This window comes from Idiotropiscis lumnitzeri, chromosome 21 (assembly GCF_059441095.1).
Source record: "Idiotropiscis lumnitzeri isolate Australia: NSW breed Sydney's pygmy pipehorse chromosome 21, RoL_Ilum_1.0, whole genome shotgun sequence".
Taxonomy (NCBI): Eukaryota; Metazoa; Chordata; class Actinopteri; order Syngnathiformes; family Syngnathidae; genus Idiotropiscis; species Idiotropiscis lumnitzeri.
The window spans coordinates 717,922-745,896 of NC_142411.1; the positions used below are offsets into that span (position 1 = coordinate 717,922).

The following is a 27,975-nucleotide window of genomic DNA, read 5'->3' on the forward strand; positions in this document are numbered from 1 at the left end:
AAAAAAAAGCGCGACAAGCACATTTGACAGCCAGAAAGTTAGAAATGTGACTCAATGAGGTTCTAGCTGCCTTCTTCATGATTTCACTGTCACGTTTTCAAAGTGTGCGAAAACTAAACCAAATCCCCGATAATCAATTAGAGAAACCGTTCATTGCGACAAGGACATTTTATTCTTTAATACAACAAATTAAAATTTGTCAAAATCGAGTCCCATCCACTTTAAGGCCTTGTTGCTAAAGGTCAACATCAAAGACACGTTCAAAGACGTTTATGGACTCATTCAACGACTTGAGTCAGGTGACACGAGTGCATTTATTGACTGTTGAAGGAGAAGCGTGACATCCTGGTGAGATGAAACCCGATAGCAGCGACGCTTTCATGGTGGACATTTTCGATCGGTGTTCCAGCAAGAATGTACGTGACGCCAAAAGGTTTTCGATTGGGCGGGAACGCTTCTTGCGTACAAAACCGGCGAAGTTGTTCGTGAAGCGGATAAGTCAACGACGGCACGTTTACGCACGCGCGCGCGGCTTCGTGTCGCTTTGTTTGCCAACATCGCCGCTCGCTCAAGCGCAAGATGCGGTCAAAAAAAGATCCAGTGCGGTAGCTCGTTTCCAGTTCCAAGATTTGCTTACAAGGTCACCTGACAAAATCATCGTTTGATTGGTCGTTCAATCACATTGGCAAAAGATTCTAAGCTAGCCGGTCGTTAGTGCGCTGCTAAACGGTGATGCTAATGCTGCAAGCCGCCAGCCCAGCGACCCGAAACAGCAAAATGCGAAAGTAGCTCACGGCTACCATCGGTTGAAAACGGCAGTCATCGCCACGCTAACGTTAGCGTGGCGCTCGTGTGGCTAATGTTGCTGGCAAATGCATAGTTGTGCAGTAGCGACAATCAAAAGAGAAAACATCATGGTCATTATTGGTCATTAATTCACATTTGCAGAACGCAATTCATTAGTGTCCACATTTGGATTCATTCATCGCACACGAGGTAAACGAGAATCACCGCGTCAAAAGGTTGCCCCCGACGTTTCCTCGCTTGTAAACACGACTCGTTCAGAGGACGTCGAGGGGTCCCGACACACTTGAGGCCTCGTTGTTAAACCCCCGCCCAAAAAAGCGGAAAAGGAGGAGGGGCAAAAAAGCGGCAAAGAAGAAGGTGATGGATTCCCTGCCCAGCGTCCTCGGTGGTCCGCTCTCACTTGAAGGTGGCCTGCAACATGGCCGTGGCGTAGGTGGGCCGCGCCTGCCGGTTCTGGATGGCGCTGCGCAGGTACTGGACGCCGCCGCAGCGCTCCCAGATCTCCTCGAACTGGCGGGGCAGGATCTCGGCACCCCGTTTGCGGGACAGGCCCGTCTCGTCCAGACTCAGCTCGCACATCTCCATGTCGTCTTTGCCTGAGGGCCGAAAGACGATTGAAGAGCATTTGCAAATCGTCCAATGTTTCACTCAACGCATAATCACAACTGGCGCCGACGGGCTCACCGGCCACGAGGAGGATGGGGTGCTTGTCGGGGTGCAGCTCCATCTGCCGGGCGATCCACGGCCCGTCGAAGTGGGCGTACCACCAACCCTTCTTCTTGCCTTGCGGGTCTTTGTACTGGTCGCCCGGCCGGATGAACGGAATGCGGAAGAAACGCTGCTGCCGGTTCAGGGACACCTCGTACTGGCGGGCCGGCACCGGGGGGGCCAGGTTTTGCTGGGCTGTTTTGAGGAGGACAGGCGTGAGGGGTCGTTGTCGGCAACTTTGACAAATCAAGCAGACGCTTTCAGGCGCGGTTGGGAATCGATCACTCGCGTTTCGCACCGGCACACTTTTGCTTCATTCCGCCGCCATCTTGTCAACTTTGACACTCGCAGCCATTCAACGCGGTCAAAAACTCCCAACTCTCGTCTCTTTTTTTTGTTTCAATAGTTTTTCTTTCCATCCATCCATCCAGTACACGATGAGCAACTTTGAGATGAGTTATTTTTAGCCAAATATTACTTAGCATCTTGACGGACGTCCACTTCTGCACAAGACCAACGACCAGCGGGCGTCCAACTCCAAATGTTTTCAATCATGTTCACGCACACCAAAGTGTATCAGGACAAGCAGGTTGCCATGGAAACCCTCCCCTTACCCAAGAGGAGCCAAAATAACAACAAAAACAAAATCCCAGCAGCACAGTGTGAGGAGACACCATGAGGGGGCGGGGTTAGTAGTGCTACGCGCTAAATGCAAAAACAAATTTACACTTACGGCCTTTTATCAGAGAAGGTGCGCCACCTGAAAATAAACATGTCGTTATACGCTGACACGCGCAAGCCAATGACAGGAAGTGATGAAACAAACACAGAATGGAAGACGTTGTGGCTGTCAATTGATGACTTGAAATCATCCAGACAAGGTTTTTACGGCAAAAAAAAATTCAAACGACACGAGCTGGACAGTCACCGCGGCAACGTCGATAAATCAAAGGTTGCGAGCGGATACAACGGTGACGTCATGAACGTACCGTAGTCGGTGACTGATTTGGGCGCCCGCTGCTCCGTTTCGGCGTTCCTCTTTTTGTTCTTGGACTTCCAGGCGTGGTAGACCTTCAGCCGGCGGTGGAATTCCTCACGGCACGCCGCCAGCAGCTCGATGTCTACGGAACACACACACCCCTCCTCAAATTCACACCCATACACACACACACGCACACGGAGGCTCCATCTCACCGCAGGAAGTGTTGATGGCGTCCCTGAGCTCGGCGTATTTCCACTTGCTGAGTTGATATTTGCTGCTGGCGCCGCTGGCTGCTTTGCTGGCCTGAACTTGAGGACCTCTGCTGACGACGACACAGGAAACACACAAAAGGGACGCAGCACGTCAGCGGAAATGACTCACGTGACATTTTTTTCCAGAGCCAAAGCTGCGAAACAAGAAGAGGAAGACAACGGCCGGCGCTGGCCGACGACGTCACGTTCGGAAGAAAGGAGGTCACTTCACACATTCGACTCACTTCCTGTTTGGGCCACCTTTCGTGATTCGGCGGATTTCAAAATAAAATCAGGGGACGGTTGATTGATGACAAAGTAATCAATATGTGGTAAAAGTGAAGGTTAGAGTGGATTTGAAAAATCACCGGTCGGCCAATCAGTAAGCAAGACCACCCCCGACGCGACCAATCAGGTGAGAGCAGCTGATTAACAGAAAGTCCACGCCAAAGTTTGCACGCACCTCGCCAGAAGCTCGCTCATTTCCTTCGCCATCTCCTCCCTACAAGGTTTCATCATCATCATCGTCATGACAACAACACACAAAATGGCGGACTAACAACAGGTGATGGTGCACAATGGAAAGGTTGTTGTGCTGTTTTGGTTCATCGCTTGTTTTTTTTTTTTGGGGGGGGGGGGGTTACCTACATGCTCAAATTCGGTACTTTGTGCCCAGCAGAACCGCTGAAAACACAAAATCAGACCACCGTCACACATGTGACCCTCAGGTCCAATCAGGAGACACTTCCTGTGGGACTCCATGGCATGCAAGGGTCAAAGGTCAGAGGGTGGCAGGGGTTGTAATGCGAGTTCAAAGTTCAAAGGTCTTACGCTGCTCGTTCAGGAGACGACGGAAGCGACGACTCTGTGCTGCCGGGAGGAGAACAACGAGGTGTTAAAAACGCAGCTTCCATGCTAACTCGCCTATCTATGGCGTTTTTCACACAATGACGTTAACGTGACGCCAACGAGCTGGTGTTGCGACACGATGGTGAGTTTACCTGCGGAGGGAGGCGTCGTTCTGCGATTCGTCCGGAATGAGTTCGGCTTCGCTCTGCGCGATCCGCAGCGCCAACTCTCGGTCTCGCCGCTCCTGCTCCAGAACCGCCTGCCGCGAGATTTCCTGCTCGCGATCCGCTTCTAGCTGCCGCTCCATTTCCAACTAGACACACAACATACAAGACGACTTTGTGACTTGAAATTTTGCAAATGTGCGAGCCCCATGCAAGCACGGCAGAAAAAGCCGACTAGAACAACTCAACTTGATTTGAAGGACATTTTTTGACACACCTGCAGCCTCTTCTCCTCCTCCTCCCTCCTCTTTCTCTCCTCCTCTTCCTGCTTCCTCTTCATCTCCATTTCAGCTTTCCTGCCAGGAAAAAAAAAAAAATACTTTTTTTCCCGACCGTTGTGTTACGACGTGTGCGCGTGTGTGTGTGTGTGTGTGTGTGTGTGTTAGCGTTTATTGCAAGTAGCTTGCGAGGGCCTATATCGCTCATTCTTCCCGTGGTTGGCATTTCCCCGCACGGTCTCGAGACTTACGCGCGTCTCTCGTCTTCCTCCTCCCGGCGGCGCCGCTCTTCCTCCTCCCTCCTCGTCCTCTCCTTCTCCATCTCCTCCTGGATGCGGCGCAGACGCTCGCGCTCTTCCTCCTCCTTCTTCTTGTTCTGCAAGGCGCTCAGCAGCTGCTCCGAGCGCACCACCAGGGCTCGGTAGTCGTGGTCAATGTCCGCGCGCCGCATCTCCGTAGCCTGGCGGCACAGAACCCGACGGCGCCGGTGACATAAAGGTCGGTCCGATCGAGCGAGCCGCCTCGGTTTCAGAGACCCACCTTGATTTTGAGCATGAGGGTGCAAATGTCGGCGTCCAGTCGCTCCACCTGAGCGCGCATCTCCTCTTTGCCCTCTTTGAGTCCGGCCACCACCTCGTTGAAGAGCTCCATCCTCTTCCTCAGGTGGCGCACCTTCACCAGGCCGTCGATTCTGAAGCAAACGGGCGCATTACGTGGCGGACAATGACGAATGAAGAACAACGTTGAGGAATAACGCAAAGGAGGAAGACGAAGATCGAAGAACTTGGGCTGAGCGCAAGAAGAAGACGAGGATGAGGACGAAGGCCGAAGAAGCGGCGCGAGCCACCCACCGAGGTTTGTGCTTCTTCTTGCAGAGCCACATGCGCACCGTCTTCTGCATGACGATGCACGCGCTGCGCCGGTACAACATCTTATTCTTCACTGCACACAAACACACAGCAACACACGTCAACAACACACGTCTCGCAGCCTCGACCGCACGTCGCGACATCCGGCAAGAGGGACGAGGAAGCGCGGGGCCGAGGTGAGACCGAGAGAGTGGAGACAAAGCACGAGTCCTCCAAAACTCCGGATGAAGAGGAGCTTCCTGGGGAGGCCCAAGGGGAGAAGGATGAGGAGGAAGAGGAGACGAAGTAGGCCAAGGAGGCTGAAGACAAAGACAAGGAGACCGAGGAAGTCAAGAACGCTGACGATGAAGACGAGTGGGAGGAGGTCGAGGAAGACGAGGAGGTGGACAAGGAGAAAAGAGGTCAAGGAGGCGGCGGCGGAAGATGAGGAGGAGGAGGCAGTGGCCAAGGTCTAAAGCATTTGCAGCAAGGTCAACTTGTTGCTATGGCAACACGTCGAGAGCGCGCACACGCATACTTACGCTTGATGACCGACAACGCGCACCACTGGACCTTCTTCCAGCGGCTGTGGATGATCCACGTGTTGACGCGCTGCACCAGCTCCGCCAGGTGATCCGGGTCCGACTTCATGATCTGGTCAAACTCGGCAAACTAGAAGGACAAGTGGCGCAAAGAGGAAAAAAGTCAAAGCCGGCGGAAGCCGTGGTCGTCCGCAGGAGGAGCGGCGCCAACCTTCCCGGGTCGGAAGAAAACTCGAGTCAATCCAAACTTGTAGTCCTTCTCGTTCAGTCCCAAAGCTTTGAACAAGGCCTGAAACACAAACGCAAATCTTGTCGGGCGACAGAGCAACAACAACGTGTCTGAAAATAATAAATAATAAATGGAATCGCAGCAGATGGTCACCGTGCGACCCGGTCGGGTCGTCCCTCGTCAAGCTCCTGCGCTCCGGACTGACCTTGCAGAAGAGGCGCGGGTCGAGACGTGTCAGTTTGGGGGGCATGTACTTCTTGTACATGTTGTAGAGTTCGTGGAAAGGAGCCCTGGAGGGGAAGCCGCCCTGCATCAGGTCCAGCACGGACACCATACCTGCTCGACAACAACTCGGCTTCATTGTTTGTCTCGTTCAGACTTGCCACGTCCAATTTTAACAAAATATTTTCAACATTGTCATTGTTGACGAAAACGACGGCATGACTGACCAGAGCACTGCAACTGGGAGAGGATCTGCGCGCCTTCAAACTGGTGACTGATCATCTTCAAGTTGGGTTTGATGCAGCGAATGAAGCTGGAACCCTGAGCAGCGAAACAAAAGCATCGCCAGTTGACGCAAAGCTTCGGGTTAGTGTCGGTGTGAAAGATCACGCGTGCTACTCACGGTACTGCGAAGCTTGTCCAGCAGAATGTTCAGTTGAGTCTGCGTAAAGAACAAAGGCACAAGTCGAGTGGCGTTAGCAATCAACACGTTGGCTGGTGCACGTTAGCCCTTTTCAAAACCAATCCTAATTGCTCCAGAAACTGTCATTGTTAAGTTTAGTGCACCGTTTGTCCACTAGAGGGAGCTCTGACTAGTCATTCCAATAGGCAGCACGTGTCCATATGGTTTTTATTTCGCTGATCTCCACGTGCCTTTGCTCTGATGTTTTGGATTTTTTTTCTTTATTTGGCTGCATGTGTGCTTGTGACGTGGAAACGATTTGCTGTTGCCAACGAGGGACGGACTACGCCCACGTGGGTCGGGCTACATACTGATGGGAACTGATGATGCCCACTCTGTGGTTTTGTATGACACTACAAAGATATATGCTGACCTTAACGCTCGCAGACATTCCTTAAAAGGAGCCGTTTAAGTGAGTAACCTTAAACTTGTTTCCCACGCTGATGAATCCGAGTTTTCCGGCTCTCTGCTTGCCATCGTTGGCGTTGTTGGCGTTGTCAAAGAGTTCTCGGATGAATCGGTCGCTGGACTCGGTCAGCAGACATTCCAGCGACGTATGCAGCGCATCGTTGTTCTTCTCCACAAACTTGCTCTGAGGACGACAACACAACGCAGCACGTCATTGCCGGGCGGACATTTTGTTTTCCCCGCGGACGCCAAAGCACGCTGAAGGATTTTGATGCGAGCGCGGGCACAGCACGCACCGTCTCGTAGCAGACGGCGCCTGCAAAGTGTCTGATGATGAAGCCTTCGTCGTCTCTCACGTTTCGGTGGATCGCCAGCTTGGACTTCCGAGGTACCTGCCGGAGGCACGCACGTGCACACGCAGGCACATCTAAGGCCATCGCTGGTTGAGGAATTTAAAAGGAGCCCACTTGCGGGCGTGCTTGACTTACAGTCAATCGGAAGTGGTTCTTGTGTTTGTTGTGCACCGTGTCGGTGAAGTGCTGGTCGCTGGGCTGCGGGAGCCGGTTTTCCTCATCCAGGATGTCGAGGACTCCCAGCACTTTGGCCTCCACCAGGTCTGCAAGCAGAGGCAAGAGCACGAGTCTCAAGTCGCAGTCCAGGTCCGAAATCTCACGCCAAGAGTCCAGATGATGCGTATTTCCTACCGATGCAGTCTTGGTTGTCCACATAGTGAACCTCGTTGACTCCCAGGCCCTCTTTTTGGTACAGTTCTTGTTCCTGCGGGTCAACACGGGATTTAGTTACCATAAAATGTCCATCTGGGAGCGGCACGAAAAGACTTGGCTACTTTGGAGCGTTCCAAACTCCAGACATTTTCCCAGTTGGGATTGGAACGAGTCGACGCCGACTCGTACACGTCCATCGTGAGTTTTCATTTGTTTCGACGGCGCTCCAAAATGTGCGTCCGTTGGCGATAATGACATCAGTCTGACCTCTTTGAGGATGCGCTCGTTGAAGAACTGCTGCAGCTTCTCGTTGCAGTAGTTGATGCAGAACTGCTCGAAGCTGTTGTGTTCAAAGTACTCTGCACGGGAACAGGAAGCCAAACGGGAACACGTCAGCGGCGAGGCGCCGTGGCGGCAGCCAGCGCATTTACGCACCAAAGCCGGCGATGTCGAGGACGCCGATGAAGTTGGCGGACGACGGGAAGGGGAAGCACTGGTTGACTCTGGTGACGACGTGGTCGAAGAGTCGGCTGTAGACGGCCTTGGCCAATGCGTCGCGAGCGTTGTTGGCCTGCTCCACTTTCAAAGGAACCCTGAGCAGCACGCACATTTGCACACACTTTGCTCTGGTAAACACGCACACGCACGCGCAAAGTCGGGTCGAGGCGGCCTACTTGATGACGGTGCCTTTAGCGCCCCCTGCTGTGGTGAGCATGACCCTGGAGGTGAGACTTCCTTGGAGGTCCAGCTGGTCCAGACCCAGCAGCTCAGCGCAGTGTTGCAGCGTTTGGTTGGACTGCTTCTTGATGCTGCAGCCGCCTGAGAGACAAAGATGGAGACACGATCGCAGAAACGCAAGGACCGTGGGGCCCCGCCCCCCAAACCTTCCTGAGCACAACTAATAAACACCAGTATAGAAACAGTGTGCAGATTAACGCAACGCGACCTGACATCACTGGATACCGCCGTGATGTCGGGGCCGTGTAGCCCCCCCCCAAACGAACCCCCCCTCTCACCTGAGGTGCTTCCCGCCTCCTCAAAGTCAACATTGCCGAGGTGCAGCACGCCGGCCACCACGCGGAACAAGTCCAGCTTCTCCACGTCGTCCAGGCCGATCTTCTTCATGGCCACCAGCATGCGCTGGAAGTCGCCGTGGTCGTCCAGCAGGGGATCCTTCAGCGGGCCCGCCTTCACGTGCTGACCAACGAGGAGACGTGCGCACACACAAGTAGACGCAGAAGGCCTAAGTGGAGGTGGCCCCGCATTCCGCCTCGTCTCCCAGGCCGTCAAATGCAACACACGAAGACGCGACAAGAAAGTGACAAAATGGACGCTACCTCGGAACTCTTGCGGTTCTCCAAGATCTGCTTGTCGGTTTCCTTGGATGCAAAGAAGCGAGTGCATCCTCTGTTCAGGTACTGAAACGCACGAGCAGAGTGAGGATGCGGCGCTGGCCCCGCCCCGGAACAGCGTCGCAGCACGAACGTCCTACCCTGAACGTATCCGGCGAGCTCAGGTGAAATTTCAGTCGAATGTCGTCAGGCGCGCCGGCGCACAGGCGGTAGAAGATGTGGTAGTTCCTCTCCTCGCCGCTCTGACGGCAGATGCGAGACTTCTCCAGAAGGTAATGCGACACAAAGCCCCCCACCACCGCGTTCTAAACGCACGCAAGAAATCGAAAGTGGAACGTTACGTTCTCGTGGAAGCACTTTTACGAGCAAAACGTGACGCAAACACGAATACCTTTTCATTGAAGTGTATTTCCACAAACTTCCCAAAGCGACTGCTGTTGTTGTTGCGAACGGTCTTGGCGTTGCCGAAAGCCTCCAACAAGGGATTCGCTGCTCGGGAAAAACAAAGACGCGTCGTCACGGAGACGAGCAGCCGACCGAAGCGAGCGCCCATCGACAGGCGCGGCGGCCGCGTACCCTCCACGATCCTCTCGTCGATGTCCTGGCCCGTCCCGTACGACGACGTCAGGTACCTGCCGCGAGAACGGAAGCCACGTCACCGATGGCAGGTTGCCGTGGCGACGTGCCGTCGGCCTCACCTGAGCACAAACTTGGTGTTCTCCGTCTTTCCGGCGCCGGACTCCCCCGAGACGATGATGGACTGACTCATCTTCAGAACTTTCATGTCCCTGTAGGCCTTGTCGGCTGCGCATCAAAGCACAACCACGTGAGCGAGCGGCGGCGGGCGGCGCTACAAATGGCGTCTCTCACCGATGGCGTAGACGTGCGGCGGGAGCGTCCCCAGCGAGCGTCCGCGGTATTGCTGGATGGTCTCCGGCGAGTAAAGCTTGGGGATGTCGTAATACGGGTTGACGGCGATCAGGATGTTGGCCACAAACGTCTGAGCGCAACGACAACCGATGCGAAACGTTTACTGCCGACACGTTGCATCACACGACACGTCATCGGCTGCGTTGGGCATCGTCGTCTTATTTCTTACTTCCCAACGGTAGAGGAACAGGAAATGCCGACGAATCGCTAATGGCCACTTCCTCTTCCTGGGTGGCACTGATTGCGGCTGAGTTTTTTTTTTTTCAGGCGCTGCTTGGCGTAAAAAGTTTGTCAAGCATTTATCTAGTGGGAAGGGAAGGACGCCCAACGCAGCCGACATTTTAAGAAATCTGCTGGTCCACCATCATCATCATCACCACAGAAGATTCTTTTTCCCCAAAGGCTGAGAGGAAAGCGAACTCACGTAGATTTTGTCTTTGCTGTATCTGACGCGCACGTTGTTGAGCAGCGTGGCCTCATTGAGGTACATCAAAGAACCTGCGCAAGGACACATCGGCGCGTCTTCGTCACAACATTCAAAGCGCAGCCGGTCGTCAGAGCGCAGAACTCACAGTTGTCCTCCACGTGCTTGTCCACGTCATCCTCGGCAGGGAACACTTGACTGACGGCAGCCACGAACGTCTGCGCACACATGGAAGCATCAAAAAAGCTGCGGCAACTTTTGGCAGGCCGTCCGCTCGCGAGGTGCGGCCGCGGCGCACCCGACGACAAATCATTAGAAAGCTTAAGCGGCCCCACCCACACCCAAAATGCTTTTCTCTTGCTCGGTCTCATTCCAGAGGCAAAGTGCCCAAAGGCACAAAGACAGACGACGGACATGACAGCGGAAAGCACAACACCTTTTCACTTCAAATAGTCCAAATTCTCAGAATTTCAGACACTCAAAAGTGGACAAAAATTTTTTTTTAAACTTTTGGCAGATTGTTTTGCATTTCTTTTGCTTTTAACACAATGACACCTACAACATAAGACTTTTGAAGACCGTTTTTATTTTTTAATCCACCAATCTGACCCGATTAAAATAATAATAATAATCTGCAGATTTTTGCCTCGACAAATTATTCTGAAACAGTCAAATGTTCTGCATGCAGTGCGATGTCATTTTTGGACTGCCGTGTCTGAAGCTGGCATGCGCTGACGTCAACTGGAGCTCAAGTCTGACCTTGGCATCACGCTTGAGGGGCTGCACGGTGAGACTGTCGGCGCCGATGTCCACGATGGTTCCCAGCTGGAAGCCGTCAGCAGGGTGCGGCGCCCACACGGGTTTGCCGTCCTCCATCTCGATTCTGGAAAACAACGGCCACACGTGTCACATGACCTTCACGGCAAGCCAATCAGACGCCTATCGATTGGCAGCCCGTGGCATCGCCATGGTGACCGTGAAGCCTGAGGGGATGACATCACTCGTCCGCTCGATGGCATCATTCACTCGCAACGCTGACGAGCTGATGGATGACAGCCAAATATTCACGTAGGACATCGCTGACCAACTACATTATTCATGTTTGACACACTTGACGTATGACCTCATTGATATATGACGTCATTGATGTTTGGGATGAGTCACCTATGACCTAATTTATGCCATTCGCTCCACGCTCTCCGGTCGTTAAGGTAGAAGTAGAAAGGTTAGCGACTTGCTTCCGTGCGCGACGTCTGCCATCTTGTGGAGCCGCACGCGACCTTTGGCCTGTGCTTCTTTCTTATCTTGACGCACTGCGTGACCACACCTGCGCTCATTTCCTCGTCAAGCTGCACTCGGATGCTTTTTCGTCGGAGGCAAAAGTTTGTCGGTGGCCTGAAGTGCGTGGAACATTAACCGAGGGCCAATCGCGTCTGTCATAAAAGGTCAATTATCTGTGGATTGGGCGCAACTTCTTTTGTCACCTTGGCCCTCGCCGGTCACGCGACCGGTCACGTGACTCACTTCTTGCAAAGTAACACGACAAATACTTTAATTGGGTCTTTGTTCCCACTTATATCTATATTTATACTTATATTTTTGGCATCTGTGTCGTTTTGCTCAGCTGTTTCACATGCAAGACGTGCACGCGCAGCAGCTGTGAAAAGAAAGGCTAGCTGTCTCACGCACGCGCTTCGCAACTTTCGCAGCTCGCTTGGAGAAATCCCAAAAGTTTGCACTAACTTAGTTTGTAGTCACACAACCACATATCAAAACAAGGCTCCATCACATTGCCGAACCTTCTCAAGTAGAATTCGGCGTTGACGCTTTCCGTTTGAGCGTACGTTTCAACTGAAAATGGGCTCCTTGAGACGAATTTGTCGTCGGAGCTCCAAGCTTCATTCAGACGGCAAAGCCTCGAGGAGAGAGACGAGTTGAGGCCGTTTTCAGAACAAGCCCGAGCTGCTCACTTCATTCCGCGGACGCCGAATATGACACAGGTCACACATTTGTCCAAAAGCGAGCAGCAAATGGTCGACAGCTTTTAGAAAACGCTTCAAATTAGGCGCAAGGCGAAAACAGGCGTGCTTTTGAAGGCGGTCTGGTATGGCGAAAACAATGCTGGCTTTGTCACAGACAAGGCAAGTCAACGTGAGACATAAAATGGCAGCAGTGTTATACGGCGATACAAAAAAGACACAACAAAGCGTGAATGGTGCGTGAGGCTTGGCCGGACCGGCGTCGTCCGCTTCCGTGCGGCCGTCACGGTTGGCGTTAGCTAACGACGTCGCTCGCTATCCCGGCGGCGGCGGGCGGGCGTCTCATATTGTCTCACCTGCGGCCGTCCGGCGGGCCGTGACGAGCAAAAGCTGCTGGCTGGAGCGAGGCCGGAAGTCCAGGTGAGCGAACCTAGCCAGCCACAGCGTGAAGGCCGCCCTCGTCGCCTCCCAGTCCCGCAACCAGCCTGGGAAAGTGGCCGTGTGACGTCACGGATCGGGAACAGAGAACAGGCTGCGGCACGCCTCTCAGCCTCTAGGGGGCGCCAAGAAGCAGCACCAGGGGCGACACTAGACTCGTTTTACGAGAGCATCGCCCACGCCCGTGTCGCAACAACCTTGGTGAGCCTGGAGCGCCACGGCGGTGCCTTGAATTGAGACTTGAATTTCTCGAAAGCTATGAAGTTGATTTAGCCGTTTATCAATGACACGGCCCATTGAAATAAATGCAAATGCCATCCAGCCCCACAAAATCATGTGTTCACGATGGACCAAAATGACCCCTCTATTGTTTATGAAACACACCAACTAGAATACATTTGTACTCAATTTTTATATTAGTGATGATAAAGTACACTTTGGGAGATGTATATTTTTTTCACTGATTCCAAATCTGCCCTTGTTTTTTTTCACTATCACATCAGGTTTTCATAATAATACATATAGTTAGTGGTGCTTCGATCGATCGCAAAAGTGTGATCTGCTGTCGATCAAAGCCTTTCATTGCCAATCACGATGACCCACAGCTCGTACTTTGTAGACTCTGTGTAGTGACGCCTCTGTAACACCATTTTCTTAACACTACAGTTATGCACTAAACCACTAAGATATGTTGGTGCATTTTTGGCACAAGTTGGGCTGTGAAATTCCAGGTCTCGACGCAAATGTAATTACAAGCAGATGCCACTAGATGGCAATGTTGCATCACTTTGGATTTGCCAGGAAGAATCAACATTAGAAATGGAGACATGATGGCACCTTGCACTCAAGCAAAGTATGTATATGTAAGTTCTAAATGCTACATGTCACGGTTGCTAGGTAAAAGTGAGCGAAGTCACGTAAAAAAAAAAAAAAGCCATTCAAAGCGAGCCATGTGGTGCGTAAGCGAGGCTCATGATGCGTTTCTTAGTTATACGCATGTCAAGAAATTTTTCTTTTGCCAGCAAAAGCCATTTTCTCCTCGTTTCTGTTGATTTGTACTTTGAGGAATCACAAAATCCAAAAATATTAGTGTCAAAGTTCTGCTTGTTCCTCTTCTCCACTCTGGGTGAAACCACATTTTTGATGAAACTGGCCCATGACTACTGAAACACGGAAAAAGCAAGACATTTTCAAATATGAACGCGTTTTCATTAGTGTGAGGGATGTGTGCAGAGAGACATTACCATAGTAACAGTAACGCTGGACTTTTATTCAAACAAAGTAAAAGGTGTTGGTGGAGAAAGATTGGGGAGCAGAGTGGAGAAGCATGTCAGCGGCGTTCAATCCCTGGCGGGCGGCTGGGCCGTCGAGTTCAAGGGCTGAGCGCAGGGTTAGCGTGAACGGCGACGGACCTGGAAGTCTCTTCAATGTCCGCCTCTTCCGAGGAAGCGGACGCGGCCTCCAGCCGCTCGGCTCGGTTCTTGTCGGCGTCCTGTCGCGCTTGGATGTGCAGGATGAGGCTGGTGATCTCCTGCCGTTTGCTCTTCATCCTCTGCTGAGGGAACCACTCGGAAAGGTTGATGGGCAGCTGGAAGTTTGCGATGGGATTCTAGGCACAATAAAAAACACACGCGACTGAGTTCATGTGTTTGAAAAAAGCTGTGCAAGTCGCAACGACGCAACCTTTCCCAAAAAGGAGTCTGTCAACGGACCTCAAAAAAAAAAAAAAGGTTTGTGCTCCACGACATTATCCTTACGGCGGACGTGTTGGAGGCCATCCCACCCGTATTCTGGCAGTCGGCAGGTTGCGCCTTGAACTAGTTCCCAACCAATCACAGGCCACCCAAAGACAAACAGCCCAGTTAAAACGGCTGTTTGACGTCTACTGCCGTCAGTGGCAGCCAATGTGTTTCAATGATCGCGGGTTGAAAGAATGATTTCCCCGGCGGTTTTCGCAAGAAAAACTCAAGCTGCCGGAGCCTGCTCACTCTGACGAGAGGCCAAACGACAAGTGCAGCACGGTGATTCTGGTCTTCCATTCAGTGGACACACACAAAGCAGTGAAATGTTCACCTCAAAGAAGCTCTCGACGTACTGCAGGACGTAAATGCCGCAGTCGCTGAAGTTGTCCTGTTGAGGCACACGAGGGCTGGAACCTTTCATCACGTCTTTTCCAAACGTGCGCTGGCTGCCTTTGCGCACTTCCCACTCCACTTCCAGGTACCTACAACGGGCACCGGGCACCAAACACGCCATCAGTCTCACGTGTGTGCGTGCGGCTGACGCTGGCTCACTTACTCTCTCAGCGTTTTGACCACAGTGGACCTGGCGGGACCACGCAGGGAGTCCATGATGAGGATACACGACCTGCGCACAACAAACATTACAGCAACGCCACCCGCAGGCCAACATGCGCCAACGCAGGCTTACTGTTTGCCGCGCGTGGCTTTGCAGCCCCAAGCGGACGTTTCGCAGCCGGACGCCAAGTCCGAGGCGTCGGAAACCGAGGCGTCCTCCCCCGGCGCACCGCCATCGTCGCTGCACTCGTCCTGCACAGTCACAACGTTAACCCGGTGGAGCGCCCCCCTCCGCCCCCGCCCCCGTCAGGTGCAGTGCCGACGGAAGTACCTGGCTTGAGCTTTGCTCATCAGACGTCAAGGCGTTGTCTTCATCTGCGTAACGCAAGGCGATATGCTGCAACTCGTCTACAACACAAACACACACCGAGTGAGAGGGAAGTACGACAAAGCCAACTTGGGACATTAGCGAGGCCACAAGATTGGACAACTCAAAATCCTTTTGTAATGAAAGAGGGGGGGTGAACTGACTTGTGTGGTGTGTCTCAGGGTGCCGCGCGGTGGCGATGGAGTCGTGCGCCATCGCCAGAGACTCGTGTGGCGGCGGGTCCCGAGGGGGGCTATCCCCGGTGGCGTGTTGCGGGAGTCTGTCCAGCACGTCCGTGTCCGTGGAGAGCCGGCGGCAGTGGTCCGAGAGTTCCTCCGCACCCGGGAAGCAGATGACCGCCAGGTACCAGTGAGCACTAAGGGAGACCAGACGCCAAGTTAGCGCCGACGTGACGGCGCCCGCTGGCGCTCGGCAGGCCGGGACTCACGACTCGTTGATGGGAACAAAGATGAAGTCCTTGTCGAACAGATCCACGTGCCGCGTCCACGTCTTCACTCGGTTGTGCTTGCGTTTGTGGATCCTGCGGAAGCAAGCGGCCAACGATTCGGGTCAACATTTCGTCCACGTTTGCGCGAGAGCGCTCGGGCGCGCGTACTGACGGAAGGTTGTTGCTCCGATCGGGAACGCTCCCCTTCTCCCTTTGGGTCAGACGCTTGTAGAAGAAGGAGCTGAACACGTGGATTCTTTGGGCATCCTCAATCTTCAGTTTTTCCAAAACTAAATATCTACACCACAGGATGACAAATCAGAAGACGGGAATGCAATTTGTGTGTGTGCGCGCGCGTGTTTCATGGTGAGAAAAGTGGGGAAGTCATGCCCAAAATGTCCGCATGGACTTGAACGTGCAACGAGAAGCGTGCCAAGCAGGCGTGCTTACTTTAAATAAAAATCTATGATGACATCATTAAGGAACTCTCCGTCGTTAAGGCAGTGCAGGTCCTCGTTGGTGACCAAGATGCCGCCTTTGGCCGGAGGAGGCGGGTACACTATCAGCCTGGAAGACAAGAAGCGGGTCAGCCACCGAAGCGCGCCGTCGGCGCCCGCGCGGGGCGAGACGCACTCACTTGACCACGGGTCCGAAGAAGGTGGGCTTCAGCTCGGCCACGTCCTGCTGCTCATGCTCAAAGAAGGTCGCGGCGTGGACGGTCCTCCTGAGCGGCGAGGACCGAGACGCTGCCGCCACTCCCTTCAACTGCAAACAGGACGAAACTCATCCAACCGGACTGCATCCACGAAGCCTCGCCTCGCTCACGCTCGCTTCAATTATTTGTCTTAGCATCGCATCATGTTTTCCGACTCGCCATCTAGTTCAGTCTGGTGGTCCCGACGTGGGGGTGCCTTCATCTGTGATTGTCAAGTCAGATTTTTGTGAACGGTGGTGCTGTGATGCCTTTCGAGACTTGTTCTATGATGAATATTAATATTGTCTACGGCCGTATTTTTGTTCAAAATGAGACTTTACCGACATCCAGCCGCGCCACGCACAAAAAAAGTGGATGACGTGTTGCGGGTGAAATTTCTGGCAAAACGTTCAATGACTCGCAAGAAGTTTTTAAGGTCGCCAACAATGTTGCGAAAATCCTGACGAGAAAACAATATTGGAGCCGTCCGCTCAGCGAAGGCGCACGCTTAAAAGGCGGCAGCACGTTTTGGTTTCACCCGAAGGCCGAATATCTCGAAGGTTTCACGTTCGCTACACGTTTTGATTTGAACATTTTGTGGACGGCACCTTGTCTTGCTTCTGCTTGGTGGCTTTGTTAAAGTTGACCAGGCGCGTGTTGGCCTCGTCAAAGGCCAACTTGGCGGGAAAGTTGCTAATGTTGTTGTTCTGGCCGATCTCGCCCAAGATGTCCTCCAGGATCACCTGCTCCTCCAAAACCAGGCCGTCCACGAAGATGAGCACGATGTACTTTTCGTCCGACTCTGAGCACACAGCAACAGATGACATCGCATCGCCTTCCTTCTCCAAACTTCAACAATCAGCGGCGGCTTGGAATTCAACAGCTCACCGATATTTCCGTTCAAACACAAACCAAACCAACTGTCAAAAAACACTGAAGTCCATTTTTTGTTTACCTGAACAAGGTTTCCGCATTATAAAGAATGCCAAAATGCGCCAGCCATCTTTCTCACAGCTTGACAGTTCAACCCGAGCCGTACTCACGTTGTCCGGCACAGTCGTACCACTGGCCGCCGCTTTCCTGCGTCATGTTGAGCTGCGCGCGCAGACGGACGCACTCGTCGGGCGTGGTCTGGAAGAACAAGACGGGCAGCTTGCGGACTCGGCACCACTCGCAACTGATGAGCTCGGAGGCCCTCAGGGACACCTTCTCTATCGTGTTCGGCTCGGACCCTGGCGAGGCAAAGACGGCCGGCGGTCAGCGGGCGGTCAACGGGCGCGTGAGAGGGTCGCACGAGAGGAGAGGCGTACCTTCGGTTTCCAGCTGGATGTTCTCCACGGAGAACTACAAAAAAGAGAGCCCATGAAAGCGTCTGCGAGAGGGAGGGGAAAAAAACTAAAGACTGACCACCACGGGCTTGGTCACCATCCGGCGCAGCGTTCCCACGCGGACGCTCCGACAATGCAGGATGATGCTGCCACACTTGCCCGAGTCCAATTTGGAACGCTTGCTTCTGGAAGAACTGGGCTGCTTTCCGAACTAAAAGCAATTACAATTGAATCACTTGTCACATGATTGGAAATACGGAGCGCTCAGTTTCGTTTTGGATAACAACTCACGACGTTTCAAATGTGAGTTGTCGTGTGAAAAAGAAACAAAAGTGACCTGGTCCTTCATTCCTTTCCGGCGCAGTTTGAAAAACATCTCGTTATCGTCCCCAAAGAAGTCGGCGCTCAGATCCTCGCGCTCGCCGCCACTTTTCACCGCCGCCTCGACTCTGCCGCCGCAGGGCGCCGGCGACGAGTGGGCCGAGTCGGCGGGCTGCGGCGAGCCGCTGTCCAGTCGGCCGGCGCTTGCAGCGCTTCCGTCGTTGGCTTCATCGTCGCTGGACAAGACGACTGCGGGAAGCACGACAAAGAAATTTGAACAAATTCAAACTGCGTTTACAGTCGTTCACTCATTCCGCACTTTCGAATCACGAACACACACGAGATTTCTAGCGGGCATTTTGGGGAACCGTCCCGCGGTGGGCAACCCGATAATCTGTCGAGCGGCTCGGGAGCGCTTCGGAACGCGGACCGAGACTCACTGGGGTGGTCGAGCTGGTGCTGCTGGGCCGCCGCCGCCGCCGCCTTCTGCCGCCCTCGGGGTGACTTGCGAGCACCGTAGCAGCAAGACGCGCTGGCCAGCGGAGGAGATCGGCCGTTGGCGACGGCGAGCCCGGCGGGCAGGACGTCAGCGCGAGGGGGTCTGCCGCTGGCGCCGGGGGAGGCCTTGAAGAAGCAGGGCTGAGATCGGAGGGGGGCTCGAGGCAACGGGGGCAAGAGACACGCCGCCTGCTGACGTGGCAGACACGCCGGACTGTTCCCGCAGTGGCGACACTCGCTGCTGTCCTCACACGGTTTGCTGCACTTGCCGCACACCGTCTGGAAGATGGCAGCAGTCTGAGCGGGAACAAAAACAAGAGCATCACTTTTAAAATTTGCAATCCGGAGAGTGCCAACTTGGGGTTGCCAATTAAAAAAGGTAAAAGCTTCCTTTTCTCTTTTGGAGGGGAAAGTATGTACAAGAAAATGGCATAAAAAAAGAGGAGAAAGGAGGAAAAATATTTATATCATTGAAAATGACTACAGAAAAGGGAATAGAAGGAAGAGAAGGGGAAAAATACCATTTTAATTGTCATCATTTTCAAAAGAAATTAAAAAAAATAAGACAAAGTAGGCGACAAGAAGAAGACAATTAAAAATGAAAAAAAAGAGGAAACAGAGAAGGGATCGAAAAGACGATGAGAAAAAGATTTGTATTTTTAGAAAAACACTACAAAAGAAAATGAAAATGAAAAGGATTTTTATTTTTAATTCTTTACAAAAGAAGAAATGGAAACACTCGACTCCGTTCCTGTTCCAGTGGCGTCTCGTGCCAGAGAGTTGCATCGTACCTCCGACAATTTCCTTTTCTGCTGGACGAGACGTGTGACGTTGGTGCTCTCGTCGTCTGAAAGCACACAGACCAAAAATTTAGACGGATGGAACGCCGACGTCACTTCTCAGGGAAAAAAAAAACTTCAAAAACAACAAGGCCATGTTCTACCCTTGAAAAGGTTCAATCACTTCAAACAACATCCCGACCCCGACGTGGGAATGGACCAATCACATCAACTTGTGAGCAAAACTGAACGCCCGCTTTGCCTCTCTCTTGTAGTTTCGTAGCCGATTCGGCCTGAGAATCCATGAGGTTTCGAATAGAGGAAATGCATTCGGGCTGCAAAAACAGCAAGATGGAAGAAGTCACGGCAGCCATGCAAACCAACCTGGCTCGTCGGCGCACGTGAGCACGATGTTGTCCACTTCCGCCACCTGCTGCATGCCGTCGCCCGACTCGTTCCTGCGGAGGAACGAGAACACGTGCTTCTCAAGCGAGGCGCATCATCGGCATCGGGATGACATCACCGTGACATCATAAACACAAGGACAACGAGCGCACGTCACCTTTGGACGGGCTTCCTGAGGGCGGAGGTCATCTGTGCGTGCTGAAAATGGCGACCCTGCAGGACCAGCCCTTGCGAAGGGGCGGGGCTTATGATGAAGTAGTCGCTCGCCGCGACAGAGGACGGAGCTGAGCTGCAAGAACACAAAAAGTTTGACGTCACTCAAAGACACTTTGGCGCCGGCGCGTGGACCTTCTCAGCATGGCGTCAAACGAAGGCCAAGATGGCTGCGCGCGCAAGCCAATCAAGTCTTCGGCATCACGTGACCGTCGCGCTGGATCGCCGCTGCCTTTTTGTGGCTTCAGCGCTCATGGTTTTAGTTCCGGTCGGCAGAAGTCACAAAACGTTTCTGCCGACCGGAACGATGGTGTCGGGTATTTACAAACATGATGAAAAGGTCCAGTTGGGCACCGTCGGGGGCCGTACCTGAGCTTTTTGTGCCTCACAACATTGCTTGGGCGCTTCTCGTACGTCCTCAGGGGGTCGGCGGAGGTAAAGTGCCTCAAAAACGGAGACTGCGCACACACACGCGCACACACGTTAGGTGGAAGTGGCTGAGGCAGTCAAGAGAAAGACCAACATCAAACAAAATCGAGACAGGACGCCAGTACAAGCCAAAAGAAGTTATACGTCGAAGACATCATTAAAGAAGAAGAAGAAAAAAAAGATTGGACGATGGGCCATACAGAAGATGGACCGTCCTGAGTGTCAACGTTTAGTAGCATGTGACAAGAGGCGGCCATCTTCATGGCATTTCCTGAAAAACAACAAATGAGCACTTCAAAGGCCTCCAAAATTGAATTCGGCACGACCACACGGGAGCGTTTCGGCAGCTCTTCTCACCCAAAACTTACTGGTGAATATTTTCAACTGGAACGAGTCAGCCAATTGCAAATAGTTGCTCGAGTTGCAGATAGTTGAAAAAAAATTAGCTGGACTGTTTGTCTCAATGTCAACGTGCCTTTTCACCACATTTTCCAACGGCAACATCGCACCAAACAAAAAACATTCCGCCACACTCGCGCCATTTTAGGGAACAGTCGAGCTCCACAAATTGAAGCGGACAAACCAACCACACTGAGCATTTTGACACATCTTTGTTTTTGCAAACCTTGTCACGTTGCTATTTTTCTAGAGCGCGAATTCCAAAACAAAAATGACAGCCAAGAAGCGATTGAGGAGCGCAGACACGCCAGACGGCCATTTACCTTGTTTCCATCCGAGGTCATGGACGCGTGCTTGTCCGTCTCCTGCGTGGAGCTTGGGAGGCAAGCAAGCGCGTCAACGTTCCAAAAGAGAACAAGATCCGCCATAGACTGTCACACATGGAAGCGAGTGGCGCCGATGCTTACTAATGTTTTTCCTCATCTTTGTGGCCAGTGTGCGTCACGAAGCTCAACGTGTGCTTGTAGCCGCTGTCGGGACGAGCCTCGGATCGTTCCAGAGCTTCACGAAAATACAGAAGAAAAAAAATGACATTATCATGACAAAAGAAAGATCAGAGTGCAGCAAGCAAGACGGCCAAAGCTCGCTCGGCTTGGAACCTCAAACCTCAGACGCGCTCCTGCACCGCGTTGCCACGTTGACAATGAATGTCCAGTAGTTCCCAATGAGCCTCGATGGCAACGAGTCCCAAGAAGATGCACGCTGATCGTCCACACAACAATAAATACGGATGACAACGCTGACGAAAGTGCGCACTCGGCAAAGCGCACTTTTTGTGCCAACAAAATAGACGTTTGCCATCTCGTTTGCGTTGTTCACCTTCGCACAACACGCCACACGACTTTTCATCATGATTCTGAAATTTCTCCAAAGAGCAAGTATGTGCGTTATGATATGCCCTTTAAAAACATCCAGCCGAGTAAGTGCAGTTTTTAAATCCAAAAGTGCATTTTTATTCTCTGCTTCTACTAAATTTGACCCCAATGGGCGCAAACAAATTTTCGCCACTCGCCACTTGTCGAGTGTTTGTTCATTCTTTACTCTTACATTTTCTTTTTTTGTCATGTGTACCGAATGCCAGCACACATCATCTGAACGCCATCTGCACATTTAGTTTGGCTCTTTATTCTGTACATTTTGCTGAACCGAGAATTGCAGCTTTCTACAATGACTTGTACTTTCTCAATTCTGATTCTGATGTTGTTTCCAATGATACAGGCCAATTAAAAATAGGATAAAGATTAAGAATTTTCTCAAAGTTGATTCAACAAAAAAAACTCATTTGAAATTTGGACTGCCACTGACTTCACATGAAGTCGTTGGCCACAAATTGTCATACTTGCATCCCTTTTAAAAAAAAACTTGCTTAATATTTGACAAGCATATGCTAAAGATGTCACTGATATCGTCTGTAAGTTTTGTGGAGCAATTCGTCTAAATCTAAATATTCTCAAAGCCACAACTTGAGGAGCAGGGAGTGAAAAAAAAAAGATTCCCGCATGCCAATAAGAGCATTTTTGTGTTCATTGGCATCTTTTGGACGAATTATTGGAAGCCAGCACACGACCAAGTCAACATTGATGCTATTCAGCAGTTTGACCTGCTAGCCAAACACTTCACTTCTGAACCAAGTCGTATTGGTTTATTTATTGATTTGATGTGTTCGAGGCGTTTCCATGTGAAATGTTATCTCGAAAGTCGACCGAGTGAAGGCCTTCAAGTCCAACCTGCAACAGCGCTACTAGCTGCCGCTTGCTAGCTCGCATTGCTCTTTAAGTCTCCCGAGCAGGACCGTACCGACAATGTTTGGTATCCTCGCCCTCCAGGCCGAAGCAATTGTCGAGTCTCGGTCATCTTGCAAGCTTGAGAAATCTACAGACAAGCTAAAGCTAAAGCTCAAGCTAACGGTGCCCACTTAGCTGCTTGCTGCTGCTCATATTTTGTTGCGAGTGACGAGATGACACACCGGCGTGACGCACCAAATGTGTTTGTTGTCCGGCGAAAACGTGACGAGCGAGTCTGGACCGGTGTGGGCTTACCGTGTAATAACTGGCCTGTGTTGTGGGCCATGTTTATTCCACGTTCTTGTTGTTCATTTATTCAATTGGATTTTCTTTTTTCCCCCTCTCCAGCTTGGATGCGCGAAAAAAATTAGCGGTGGAAATGCCACCATCGCCGGAAGTTAAACACTTTTGACTTCACAATAAAGGCGTATTGGTGTTTTGTGTTAATTGCGATTACGGCATTGTCTTTTACACCCGAGCCGAAACGTAAACACTTGAGAGAAAAGGTTTCATAGCTGCTCTTGTTCTTATAATTGTACTTGTTTGAATGAGTAGGGCGAGTGACTTGACACGTGCATGAGCCACCGATGCCAAATTCAATTTCCGACCTCCGAACGTTACGTGTAACTTAACATTTCTCAGAGCTGCGAAGCCAACATGTTAGCGTCACGTGTGCATAGGAACACATGTTTGTCTGCATGCGAGTACTCATTCGATCTGTCATGGGACGTCACTTTACGCAAAGTGAGGAGGGATATGTGACATATTTTTGGTAATTCAAGAGACACCCGACTTTTTTCGTCAACTTTATTGAATCGTTTAACGAACAAGAAACAGTATCGCATAATAAATTCAAAAATGAACCCATCCGCCGTAGTAAAAGTGTTATAATGGCGCCCTCTAGTGGCACGTGCAACAATCACTCAAGGCAATGTTGGAACGAGTCTAAGATGAGCCCGCTCACTTTGGTAAGGTTTCAAAAGTAGGGTTTTAAATTTGGGCTAGAGTTTCAAACTTGGGTTGGGGTTTCAAATTGGAACTTCAAAATAGTGTTCAGGTTTTTAAATTTGGGTTTCAAATAAGGGTGAGAGATTCTAAGTCAATAAAAGGGTTCAATTTAGGATGAGGCTTTCAAACTATGAGTTAATTGGACATTAGGGTTTCAGTTTAGAGTTTTAAATTTGTAGTTAGGGTTTAAAATTCCAGGAAGTCATTTACTACAATCACTACAAGTTTTGGTGACCTACGATTGCCTGGAAAACAATAAAAAAAAAAAACCTCTCCACGTTGCCGGCTTTCAAATGAGATCAATTCTGAAAAATCCCATTGGCAGAAATTGGAATAAATCTGGTTTGATGTCTGGAGAGGCCTCACTCACTTTGTATTTTGGTGGGCTGCCGTAGCTACAAAAACAAAATGGCGTCGAGCAAATTTGAAGAACCAAAACGGACATACGAACTCCGAACACGTTTGCATCTTCTGGAGATTGCTGCAATGTGTTAAGCATCCGTGACAATGTTAGTTTGCGCTTACCTTTGTAGCTTCGGCCAATTCAAATACTCTGAATTTGACAACTTTATTGATGGCGTTCCTAATGATATGAGCACATCATCACAGCCAATCGAGCACAACAAACGTTTTTCAAGACAACATGAAACAATTGTGTGACTGGCACAGAAGGGTTGGTGTGTCGTGTGCGAGGGGTTCCTAATCAAGTGGCTACGTGAAGCAAGCATGCAAGCCGTCGGTAGACGGCGCCGCCCTACCGGACATTTTGGTTACTGCGTCAGCTAAATATGACGCCGACTTCCCGGTGAGCCGCAAAGCTTGAACGGAGGCAACTTGCCGCTTGTCGATGACATTTGACCTTCAATCTGAAAGGCCTTTTTGAAATGTGATGGTGTGGAGAGCCCGTTTTATTTATTGCCTGGGGCGGGTGGCGCTGTCGTGGTCTTTGCGTTGAAATGCAAACGAGCTGCTCCGCTGCGTGCCGAGCGCTTGCGTTGCGCAATCTCTCAATGTGCTGCTCGTCGCTGAGATAACTGCGAGTTAAATCGTCTTTGGGTGTGAAAGTCATCGTCGGTGTGTTGTCGGAGTGCAGTTGCCTCCATTCAACCTTTGCGGAGGAGCCGCGGGCCGAAGACCGCGCCTATTTCTTGGTGGGATCGCGGAGTCGTCCCATCAGGAGCAGGCCGCCGCTGCTCTCGTGGTAAACCACGAAGACGAACGGTCGGTTGACGGTCAGCCGAGGGGGAGGAGAAGAGAAGGCGGGGCCGGGCGGGTTTGCCGAGGCGTCTCCTTGGCCGCTCTCGTCCATCGCGGCGACGGCTTTGTGAAGAACCTGCGTTAGGACGGCGGCACGTCAGGACTCGAGTTTTGGCCGCCGCTGGCACGGCGCGCGCTTGCTCACCTGCGACAAGTTGATGCCGCTGAGGTCGGCGTCATCCTGGAAGAGTCGGACCACGCCCACAGTACGCAGGACGTCCGCCAGAGAGTAGGACCGATCCAAGAAGAAGCGCGGCAACTGCACCTCCAGCTTCCTGTTGGGCAAACATAAAAAAGTGGGTGTGGCGACTGACAAGTGCAAAGACAAGAAAATGACTTTCCCAGCGTAAGCGTCGCGTACACACGAATCACTCACGTCTTCTTGAGCTGCTTGATCCACGCTCGGATCTTCTCGGAGGTCAGGTGGTCCTCCAGCGCGCCGATGTCCACGTCTTGGTCGGGCAGCACCAGCAAGGCGGCCGTCCCGTCCGTCATGGGCAGCTTAAGCACGCCGACTTTGAGCGAGCCGTCGTACGCCAGGAAGTACTTGTCGGCGCGGAACATCATGGGCACCGTCACCACGTGGTACTTGTCCACGTAGAAGCGTTCGTCCTGAGTGGCGCTGGCGTTGAACGCTTGGCTGAAGCGGCCTGAGGGAGAGGCCGAGACCGCCGGCGCTGTTATTGCGTCATGACTCGCCGCGTCTTTGTCCTCAGTGGCAGGACGACTTTGCACTCGTCACGCTCGACTTCAGGCAACAAGCGGCTCACTTTGACTTGAACGAAGCAACTATTTGACAATCGATTGTTTAGCGCTCGTCAAATAGTCGCAATTTTCAGACCCTCACTCGTGAATATTTGCAAATTTCAAAAGCCAACTGATTTTCTGAGGGCTGTCACGGAATGAACCCCCAAAATTGAATGTTTGTTTTCTTCTTCTTATCTGAGACATCAATTTGATCCGAGCTTTCCTCCGTAACATGCCACTGGGCCAACTTGTACTTTTATATCGGGAAGCTCAAACAGTTGAGAGCGGCTGAAGCGCTGCGGCACCTTGGTAGGAGGCGGCGGTGGCGAGCAGCAACTTTGTGCGGGGGTCCACATCGGTCACCGCGTCCTGAACCTGATCTCCGGTCTGCTGGCGGATCCACGCGTTGATGGCATCGGCGGCATCCCGTGGCGCGTCGAAGGTCACGCTCTTCACGCTGCCGCCGTAGTCGCGTTGGAGAAGCTCGGCCAACGCCGGCGGCGGCTGCGCCTTGGCGTCGCCAAACACGGCCACGCCCTGCTTCAGGCTGATGGCGGCGGCCCCCGCCGGCGCGCTCGTCATCGTCGACAAAGCATCTGAGAACGAGGTCAACACAAATCATCTTCAGTCTCTGACAACAGCTGCAGATGGAACAAAGCGCTTTCCATACGGTGTCATATAAATTTGCGTGAAATTAGAACACAAATTAAAAGACAAACAATAGATACCAGATGAACAGCAACAGTCGCGTGTCACATCAAAAACTAAAGAATATATTTTTTTTTTTTGCCAGATACAGACCAGACCAGTAACGGATTCCAAATCAATTCATGTTGTGCATATTCTGTACTGACAATTTGAAGTCCTGTTCTGTTTTGATGGAAATGTAGGAAAAAAAAGTCAATTCATGATTAACAAAATAGACAACCGATTCCTTAATTGTTTACATCCCAAATAAACAGACCATTAAAAGAAGGTCGTTTTTTGTTTTTTTTGGGACTAAAAACGCACATGTTGTGGCACCTGGATGTGGACGAGAGGATGTCAAAAGTTCCTTGACCCACCTGGGATGTTTTCACGATCCAGTCCGGCGAGTCCGAGCGCCGTCAGCAGCTGTTCTTGCGACGCGCCGCTTGTGACGTCACGCAGCGCCGCCAGGCCGCGCCACACCGACACGGTGGACACCAAAATGTTGTCGTCGCTGCGGCTCGCCAGCGCCCGATACAAACGCGTTGAAAAGTCCGAGTACCTGATGACCAGGTCCCGAACCGCGTCGTCAGCGCCGGGCTGGCAGCTGAGCGGAACCGCCAGGCCGAAGACCGTCAACAGAGTCAGAGGGGTCGACCACATGGCGCTGGATCACAAATAAACAAAGTTAGACCCTCGTTGAAGACATTTGACACATACCAGATTACAACAAAAAAGAAGGGGGGGGCATTTGGGTCACACATTCAATGCAAAATTTCAGTCAAAATAACTGTTGTTGCTAATTTGGTCCACCAGGGGGCGCACGGACCGCCACTTCAATTACATTATGAAATTTTCCCGACTAAAAGATGCAGTAAAGTTTCGAGCAAATAAGCTAATTTCATAGAAAATTCTCACCTGCCTTGTAAATGATGAACTAGATTAAAAATAACATTCTGGAGCGACTCGTATGTTTAGTACTGCCCCAGTTCAAATTGGAAAGATCAGGATCGATCAGCATCCTGCCCATTTGAGTCAGGTGTCCTGGAGGAGGGCAACATCTCAAACAGGTTGGATAGGGGCCCTCAAGGACCAGAATTGGCCACCCTGGACTGAAGCGTGAAACATTAGTCGAGATGTACACGCAGTTTCCCCGCATTTATTTCGCTTTCGTCCGCTGTCTGAGAGAAAGTTGACGCTCGTTTGGATAACTATGACATCATTTGCATTGGCATGGAATTATGACGCCCAGAAAAGCAAATGGATGCTTGTTGACGCCATCGATGGGTGGCCGCATCACGAGCAAGCTTCGGCGACCGGAAGCCAACAAAGAAACGAGGAACGCACCTTAGAGGGTAGAGGCCTCTTTTTGTTCGTATCGTCGCGCAAATAAGCGGCCAAAGCCGACAGTGGAGCTGTCCGTCCGTCTGCTTGTCAGCGTGTCTGTTTGGCGGTCAGAAACTGCGTATCATCACCAAACCAGCGCACGATGGAAATAGACGCGTTTCCTGTGGGTCCTTCAAAATAAGAGCTGGGTCTTTTTTTTTCCAGGGGGCGTGGGGGAGACACACCCTGAACTGGTCGCCAGTCAATGCCAAGACAAATATGAACAAGCTTTCCCACTGCCATGTTTAAAGGAAGGAAGGGAGAGGGTC

The 27,975-nt window shown here is 51.8% G+C and overlaps 3 protein-coding genes across 14 annotated transcripts; all 3 read right to left on the reverse strand.

The window, feature by feature from the left end:
- Nucleotides 1-153: 153 nt before the first annotated feature.
- On the reverse strand, nucleotides 154-12,702 carry myo6a (myosin VIa). Of its 11 annotated transcripts, none has more exons than XM_088285457.1 (36): nucleotides 12,518-12,702; nucleotides 10,942-11,065; nucleotides 10,331-10,400; nucleotides 10,183-10,256; nucleotides 9,699-9,828; nucleotides 9,527-9,632; nucleotides 9,405-9,460; nucleotides 9,220-9,317; nucleotides 8,969-9,133; nucleotides 8,814-8,894; nucleotides 8,493-8,673; nucleotides 8,151-8,295; nucleotides 7,912-8,069; nucleotides 7,744-7,835; nucleotides 7,456-7,528; nucleotides 7,240-7,367; nucleotides 7,048-7,143; nucleotides 6,765-6,935; nucleotides 6,284-6,322; nucleotides 6,108-6,201; nucleotides 5,864-5,994; nucleotides 5,641-5,718; nucleotides 5,430-5,559; nucleotides 4,891-4,981; nucleotides 4,580-4,730; nucleotides 4,291-4,499; nucleotides 4,039-4,117; nucleotides 3,750-3,910; nucleotides 3,580-3,618; nucleotides 3,397-3,432; nucleotides 3,212-3,250; nucleotides 2,710-2,816; nucleotides 2,505-2,636; nucleotides 2,249-2,275; nucleotides 1,492-1,710; nucleotides 154-1,403 (listed from the first exon to the last, which is right to left on the reverse strand). In XM_088285457.1, exons 2-36 carry the CDS (start codon nucleotides 11,056-11,058, stop codon nucleotides 1,204-1,206), a joined length of 3,903 nt encoding a protein of 1,300 aa, XP_088141583.1. In that variant the 5' UTR covers nucleotides 11,059-11,065; nucleotides 12,518-12,702; the 3' UTR covers nucleotides 154-1,203. The 11 variants fall into 11 exon arrangements, with proteins under 11 accessions (XP_088141583.1, XP_088141581.1, XP_088141582.1 ...); XM_088285455.1 differs by having other exon boundaries at nucleotides 2,710-2,819; XM_088285456.1 differs by lacking the exon at nucleotides 12,518-12,702 and adding an exon at nucleotides 11,982-12,472 and having other exon boundaries at nucleotides 2,710-2,819.
- Nucleotides 12,703-13,848: 1,146 nt separating this feature from the next.
- Nucleotides 13,849-23,019, reverse strand: senp6a (SUMO specific peptidase 6a). 2 transcript variants are annotated; one of them, XM_088286678.1, is made up of 23 exons: nucleotides 22,877-23,019; nucleotides 21,245-21,338; nucleotides 21,101-21,152; nucleotides 20,319-20,407; nucleotides 19,894-20,025; nucleotides 19,716-19,789; nucleotides 19,344-19,399; nucleotides 18,495-18,849; nucleotides 18,071-18,303; nucleotides 17,813-17,944; nucleotides 17,716-17,749; nucleotides 17,449-17,637; nucleotides 17,014-17,207; nucleotides 16,349-16,476; nucleotides 16,162-16,278; nucleotides 15,884-16,009; nucleotides 15,712-15,804; nucleotides 15,428-15,639; nucleotides 15,228-15,304; nucleotides 15,030-15,148; nucleotides 14,898-14,966; nucleotides 14,673-14,823; nucleotides 13,849-14,208 (listed from the first exon to the last, which is right to left on the reverse strand). In XM_088286678.1, exons 1-23 carry the CDS (start codon nucleotides 22,905-22,907, stop codon nucleotides 13,972-13,974), a joined length of 2,994 nt encoding a protein of 997 aa, XP_088142804.1. In that variant the 5' UTR covers nucleotides 22,908-23,019; the 3' UTR covers nucleotides 13,849-13,971. The 2 variants fall into 2 exon arrangements, with proteins under 2 accessions (XP_088142804.1, XP_088142805.1); XM_088286679.1 differs by lacking the exon at nucleotides 22,877-23,019 and adding an exon at nucleotides 21,444-22,834.
- Nucleotides 23,020-24,183: 1,164 nt separating this feature from the next.
- LOC148316252 (protein Z-dependent protease inhibitor-like) lies at nucleotides 24,184-27,834 on the reverse strand. Its single transcript, XM_088286607.1, has 6 exons — nucleotides 27,668-27,834; nucleotides 26,698-26,987; nucleotides 25,939-26,229; nucleotides 25,263-25,536; nucleotides 25,032-25,161; nucleotides 24,184-24,962 (listed from the first exon to the last, which is right to left on the reverse strand). The coding sequence occupies exons 2-6, from the start codon at nucleotides 26,981-26,983 to the stop codon at nucleotides 24,771-24,773; spliced, it is 1,173 nt and encodes a 390-aa protein (XP_088142733.1). The 5' UTR covers nucleotides 26,984-26,987; nucleotides 27,668-27,834; the 3' UTR covers nucleotides 24,184-24,770.
- Nucleotides 27,835-27,975: the final 141 nt, after the last annotated feature.